Source organism: Cyprinus carpio, chromosome A24 (genome assembly GCF_018340385.1).
Source record: "Cyprinus carpio isolate SPL01 chromosome A24, ASM1834038v1, whole genome shotgun sequence".
Taxonomy (NCBI): Eukaryota; Metazoa; Chordata; class Actinopteri; order Cypriniformes; family Cyprinidae; genus Cyprinus; species Cyprinus carpio.
In genome coordinates, this window is record NC_056595.1 from 21,135,990 (window position 1) to 21,143,546 (window position 7,557).

The 7,557-nt window shown below is 32.1% G+C and overlaps 1 protein-coding gene across 2 annotated transcripts; it reads right to left on the minus strand.

Moving 5' to 3' along the window:
- Positions 1-1,779: 1,779 nt before the first annotated feature.
- cdk5 (cyclin-dependent kinase 5) lies at positions 1,780-6,975 on the minus strand. 2 transcript variants are annotated; one of them, XM_042714631.1, is made up of 12 exons: positions 6,776-6,975; positions 5,821-5,909; positions 5,677-5,744; positions 4,901-4,961; positions 4,735-4,791; positions 4,515-4,610; positions 4,250-4,324; positions 4,072-4,168; positions 3,916-3,985; positions 3,325-3,385; positions 2,986-3,066; positions 1,780-2,906 (listed from the first exon to the last, which is right to left on the minus strand). In XM_042714631.1, the coding sequence occupies exons 1-12, from the start codon at positions 6,810-6,812 to the stop codon at positions 2,820-2,822; spliced, it is 879 nt and encodes a 292-aa protein (XP_042570565.1). In that variant the 5' UTR covers positions 6,813-6,975; the 3' UTR covers positions 1,780-2,819. The 2 variants fall into 2 exon arrangements, with proteins under 2 accessions (XP_042570565.1, XP_042570564.1); XM_042714630.1 differs by lacking the exon at positions 6,776-6,975 and adding an exon at positions 6,306-6,583.
- Between the last annotated feature and the right edge of the window lie 582 nt (positions 6,976-7,557).

The window sequence follows — 7,557 nt, forward strand, 5'->3', positions numbered from 1 at the left end:
GTTGAAGGTTCTTTTTTTTCTCTCTCTCTCTGATAAATAAAATGTTTCGCAAGCAACATATGAAACACAGTTTTTTCATTATATAATATTATGTATATAATATAAGTTTTTTTTTTTTTTTTTTTTTTTTTTGGCTGTACCTGCGCACAATTACATTAAAAATATTTTTCATTTGATTGAAATAAATGAATATGCTAAGAGGTTGTGCAATATTATTCATATACCATTATCTAAAATCTTCATAGGTACAGGTATACAAAATGTATAGCAATTAAAAAATAAATTAATGCACTCTTGATCCAAGCAATCATATTCAATTCAAGAAAACTTAGCAAGAGTTGCAATAGCAAGAAGTGCATGCCAAGTCCTCCACCTTAAAACCATCAAATCAAGAGCATTCAAGTTTAACGTCTGTGCAACAGCCCATCTTTCCTGATTTCACTCACGCTGGACATTTATGAGACTTTTTGTTTAGAGAAAACATTTTTAATAAACTGGTGCAGAATTCTTCAAGCAATTTTTACATATGGTTTGCAGATAATCAAAGTACACCATGAAAAATGTGTGATAACTTGATGGAGGGTTGGAGTTCTGCTACATTCTTGAAACATAATATGCAGGTTGTTGTTCACACATTACTTACAAACCTGCAGCTAATATCCTTTATGCATTTTTATTTTTGTAACAAATCTTTTTTTTTTTTTTTTTTTTTACATTTTAGTATTTAAACAGAATGCTAGATTTATCATGAAAGATCTGTCCAGATATTTCAGAAATGATCTTATACCGAGTCTCCAAGACAATCTAATTTGAAACTTAAACCTATTGATATAAAATGAATAAATAACAGCGTTTTCACAGTGTTTAAAAAAACTGAAAAATGCAATCACTCACTATCTCAATGCAATCTAAACGGGTTTCAGATAAATATAGTAGGCCTACTTGTTCAAATCCATAACATAATAATCACTACGAAAGGCCTGAAAGTTGTGATGTTGATTATGTTTACTAACAATGTATATCTACTACAGCTGATGAGAAATGCAAAGCAAGAATGAGGGTAAATTGAAGTCTTATCCTATATTTCACAGACTTCAGGGCCATCTGACCTCAAATGGATGTAAATTATCCAATGGCCCGACCATAAGGTACACATGTGCAACATCACATGTAGTGTAATGACAACACTGGCATGCACTGAAATATGAATACTTCAAATATGAGGTCTTACGAAAACATTGTTCTTTTACACATATCTATTGCTCAGACTGTTGAAGGCAAATCTTGTGGTCCACTATACAAAAGACATTTTTAAAGGACCCCCCCCCCCCCAAAAAATAAAATCTACTGATGATTTACTTACCATCAGGCCGATACAAGATGTAGATGAGTTTGTTTCTTCATCAGAACAGATTTGGAGAAATTTAGCATTCCATCACTTGCTCGCCAGTGGATCCACTGCAGTGAATGGGTGCCGTCAGAATGAGAGTCCAAGCAGCTGATTAAAAACATCACAATAATCCACAAGTGGTCCAAACCACTCCAGTCCATCAATTAATGTCTTATGAAGCAAAAAGCTGTGTTTGTAAGAATCAAATCCTTTAAAACATTTTTTTTTTTAACTTCAAACTGTTGTTTCCAACTGAAATAGTAATAACACTTCCTCCATGTGAAAAAGTCCATCTTTCCTTGATGGATTTGTTTATTACAAATGATTTGGATTACTTGTGGATTATTGTAATGTTTTTATTAGCTGTTTGAACTCTCATTCTGACGGCACCCATTCACTGCAGAGGATCCACTGGTGAGCAAGTGATGTAATGTTTAATATGTTCAGATAAATAAATGTTTTAAATGGGCTTAGGGTGAGTAAATTATCAGCAAATTTTCATTTTGGGGTGAACGATTCCTTTCCTGTACAGGAGTGAACACAATCCATATTCATTTGAAACTGTCCAAACGGTGTATCCTGTTGAAAGTTAGTTTGCAATACTACAAGAGCTGCTGAAATGTACTAAAAAGAAAACACTAACAGAATCGTTTCAAAATTCCTGCTAAAATCTCATTCATACAAAATGGCAAAATGACAGTCACACAATGATAACTCTATATTTTCCCTCATATCCTTACTGAAACATACAACACAAAACATAAGTGGAAAAGTAACTTTTTTACTATACTACATATTGTAACATAAGCTAAATCAAGTATGTGCGCTGTACCTTATTAAATTGCACTGCTCATTTGATCTTTGACAAAAAAAAAAAAAAGAAAAGAAGAAAACGCTGCTTTCAGTAGTCTTCACAGCAGCATTTTGTAAACCATTAAAGATCTATGAAGCACATTTGGCAACTAAATGAATCGTGCAGGGCCAGGACACCTGACATTTCGGTAACTACAAGTGATGATCAGCATTTTCAATTTTTAAACAATAGTTTAAATCTGGTCAACATTTACTCACCTCACAAGTCCTTTCACCTGTAGGCTGAAGAATATTCATGCACCTTTTTTATAAGTGCGGAGGTTTAAGTTTTGGGTGAACTGTTCCTTTAAGACCACACAAATAAAATAAAAATGTTTATGTAGGATAACAGCACCACTTTCTGAATCAGAGACTGTCACTATCATAATCATATCCATATTATCAAACATAATAAATATTTAGAGGGAGGGGTGTTTCAGGGTCCCTCTGTCCTGCTATAGCAAGTGTGATCCGAACTCGAACTGAAAGATAACTGAACGCTGGAGGTGTTGAAGGTGTTTCACGAGGTAAGACTGGCCCATCTGTGCTCCTAAATGATGCTGTAGGGATCTGACAGTTAGGGCGGGCAGAAATCTGCAAAGTAAGGGTGCTGCAGGGCTTCCTCTGCTGAGATTCGCTGAACTGGATTGCATTTCAGAAGATTCTGCAAAGGGAAAACACAGTAAAATCCAGCTAAAGCATGAAATCATGAACTCATTGTTCCCACAATGAACATACTGTACCTGTAGTAGGTCTCTGCCAGTGCTGCTGAGTTTCGGGACGACATTCACAAGTGATGTAGTAGCTGGGTACATTGGGTATGGCTGTCAAAATAAAACAATATATATATTTAAATAATTAAAATGGAATGCATAATAAATGTATCAACATAAAGTAAGGGTTAAAGTAGCTAACTGCTGAGTATTTCCTAAAACAATGTTTATAATAATAATAATAATAATATTTGGTTTATTTGTACATTCTCACCATATCTTCATGTTTTTGTGTGCAAAGTCTTATTATCATCACCGTTCTTGCATTGAAAATCTTTCTGCCAACATTTAGAGGAATGAGTGTTATACCTTATAATCTGGAAGTTTATTCATAGTCTGCCACTGTTCTTCCGTCGGTGTTCCCAGCAACGTGCCAAAACGTTAAAGTTAATCAGCTCATACACACATGCAAAGCCAGTATTTCTTTTTCTTTCTTTCTTTTTTTTTTGTTGAAGCATTAAAATCACTAAATGGGCATTAATAAAAACTAAAACCGAAATAAAAATAAATTAAACCTAAGCAATAATATAAACTAAAACCGAAATAAAAATAAATTAAACCTAAGATAAAAGACACACAATATTATTAAATTATATATTATAATGTAAATTTAAATTAGTAATAAAAATTATTTAAATTAAAATTTAAATTGTTTTTAAATTGTTTATAAAAATAAAATAAAAAAATATTTGATTGTTTATAAAAATATATATAATATATTTATATATATATATAATATATATATATATTTAATGACTACATTATTAATATTTACCATACTCCACTATATTAACCAAAAAAAATAAATAAATAAATAAAAAAAAAGTTAACTTCATAGCTCAATCCGAATGTATAAACCCAACAGAAATCTTAAACAGATCAACTGAGTGTAAAGGATATCTAAAGATCCTCTTTAGTTGGTCATCCACATCATTACCAGGAAATAACGGTCGTCCTGCATTTGCCAATTCTGAAAAATAGCAAAAATTAAAATACTGAAAAATCAATTTATATGCTACAAGAAAAGATTATGCTTTTAAACGAAGCCCTTCCTACCTGCAAATATACACCCTGCAGACCACATGTCAATAGAGGTAGAGTAGAGCTTAGCACCAAACAGCACGTCTGGAGGCCTGTACCACAGCGTCACCACCTGAAGACAATCAACATCAAGTGAGGAACACAGGGAGACTCTGAAAAACACCACGCGGTCTCTGAAGCCGTGTCGCTTTACCTCTGCAGAATAACAGCGTACAGGTATTCCAAAAGCTCTGGCCAAGCCGAAGTCAGCTAACTTCAGCTCACCGTTCTGATGACAACAACATAATACAGAAAGGTGCTTGTGAGAACACAGCAAAATTAACATAAACATAATTCATCATTCAAATGTTATAGTCATATATAATGCAAACCTACAGACTATTTTATGACACTTATCATGAACAATGGAGATGAAAGTCACATTATTCAAAATCAGGCACTCTGGGTCATTTACTCACTCTGTTGATGAGCAGATTTTGTGGTTTGAGGTCTCGGTGGAGAACATTTCGGCTGTGGCAGAAGGCAAGACCCTTCAATAACTGGTACATAAAAGACTGCAAGGAAAGAATTAAAACTGCATTATCTGATACCTCAACCATCACAAAATCCTCCTCTGATATTTTCTTCTTAGGGTTTCATACATATATAAAAGAGATAAAAAAACAAAACAAATCAAACCTTGACAATCTCTGGATCCAAGTCACCATTACAGCTGTCAAAGTATTTCTTCAAATCCTGTTTGAATGAAAATCACATACTGATCACACGCATATACTGATCTCTCAAGACTACTTCCAGCTGCAGGATCAATGGAATCAGACTAAATCATGACGCAGGCTCCTACCTGATCACAATACTCAAACACTAATGTCAGCTTCTTATCACTGTGAAGGACGTCATGCAACCTACAAAAACAAGTGGTAGTTATTAATGCACCATTTCTATTTCATCACAATTTATTTGTATCAATATAATTGTTTTTTTTTTAAATGCTTATTTTAAAAAGTCACAATAACTTGCAAGCAACTAAACCTGGCATTAAATAGTTAATATATTAAATAAGGAATACATTTTTTAAAAATCCAAGAGAAGGAAAAAAGTCCTCATTGGAAGAATCAAAGCGCAATTATTTTAAATAATAATTTTAGTTTTAAAAATGATATAATTCAAATCATTTAATGTTAATTAAAATTAACATTATTTTGTATGTTGTAATGTAGCATAAAACAAGCTGCACCATTTATATTTCATTTCTATTAATATTTTTTTTTAATATGCTTATTCAAAAATGCTTTAAATTGCTCACAACAAACCAAACTTATTTTATATGGTTAAATATATTAATTATACATTAATTAATTAATTGTATCACTAATAATTTCAAAATACTTATGCAAAAAAATATTTAATGTACTTATATTAAATATGCAATATTTTAAAAAATAAAAAATTTCAAAAGAAAGAAAAATACAATAACTGCAATAATCTGAATGCAATCATTTTAATTATAATGTCTCAATGCAATAATTAAAAAAAAATACTATTTCGTTAACAACATTTATTTTGTATTATGAACAATACTAAATCTGCAATCAATTAAAAAATAAAAAACAAACACACCTTACAATGTTTTTATGCTTCAGTTCTTTCAGGAGGCAAATTTCTCGCAATGCTGAACTTGGAACCCCCTGTAGTAGGATTAAAAATTAATGGGACAAATTGCTTTTAGTATGACTTGGCCCCCAGCAGTCTGAGCCCTCCTACCTCATCATCATCGTCCAGTCTCACTCGTTTGAGGGCCACAATCTCATGTGTTTCTCTGTTTTTAGCCTTGAAAACGGTCCCATAGGTACCTGGTAACAGAGTAGAAAATGCATGAAATTAACTGAGAATAAAATATTAGACATGGCAGTATGACTTCAAAGCATGAATTAGAAAAATCACAGTATTTTTATTTTAAAATAGGCATGGCCTAGCAACAAAAAGTTGTTTTTTAACTGTCAGGTAGAAAAAAAAATAAATACATTTAGATTCTAAATTGTTTGATTTGCTGTTCAATGGATACTGAAGTTTCTCTATATATTTATACAGGTGTAAATGTGTCACGTGGTAAACGCTATTTTTCTCATCGCACTTCAGGATGGACCAACCACAGTATTTTTTGATTCATGTATGAGCATATTTTATAGTTTATATATAATTCAACTACCAATTCAATTACATCAATATATTTGATTTAGTATATTTACTGTACAAATAAATTAAAAATCGTCCTGAGAGTTGAATGCAGCTCAATGGAGAACAGCCGATTTTGAGTCTCCATGCGCCCCCTGGAGGAAGAGCCACTTCATGTCTCGTATAAAACCGCTTTAACATTTACAGCTCGATGAGCATCAAAGAAAAGCCTGATAATGGTGCTACAATGAATACTCGATCAGTTTATACAGAGATGAGCAATGCAACAGGTCCATTCCTCTGAACAACAGCGATCGCATCCTTTAACAGCTGTGCCAATGCTGTTCTGATTGATCTAAAGCCAGGTGCATCACCCACCGCGAGCTTGCTAGCTCTAGCTTAGACTTTAATCTTAACATATGCTTACGAAGGCATAAATCACTGCCTGTCAGCCGCTGTAAGCTCTATTATAAACAGCTAACATTCATGATTGTTAACACTCTATAAATCTCCAATGCAGAGGCCAGACAATGCATTTACTCACCCTCTCCTATTTTCTCCAGCTTCTCATACTTTTGCATGGTTTTAGCCAATTACAGTCGCTTTTAAGCAAAGCGTCCTGGCTCTTTATTTTCCCCACGTATTAAAAAAAATAAAAAAAAAGTTTTAATTGTACAGCTGAATATTTTTATCAACTAGGGGCGTAGTACGCAACATGAAGAGAGCAATAAAGGGTTCAAAGATGACGATTTACTTAAGAGACATTTCAAAATAAAAGCATGGTTTGTAAATGGACTTCTGGGTCGATAAAAATGCAATACTAATACTAATAAACATTTAAATATAATCTAACACAATGCAAAACATTAAAATAAAATAAAACATAATGGTATTGATATAATATATATTTATTTCAAAATAAAATTGACATCTTGAAACCTTTTCATTAAAAAGGAAAACGATTCAAAAACTTTCAGTCTAGACTCTAGAGTTTGTAAATTAAACAGTAATTAAAAACAGTTTGGCTACCTTAATAATAATAATAAGAATAAACATTTTAATAAAATCTAAATAAAACACTTTAGTTTAATTATGTAATTAATTACACGTTTATTTATATTAAATATAAACAAGCAAAAAATATATGAGTTGTATTTTATTATACCTCAAATTTCATGGAAGACAATGGTATTGATATACAACAATACTTCAAAATAAAATGTACAGCTTGCTTTACTGAACCCTTTTCATTTTCAGTCTAGAGTTTTGTAAATTAAACAGTATTTAAAAACAGTTCGGTTACCATTACACAACACTGACATTTGT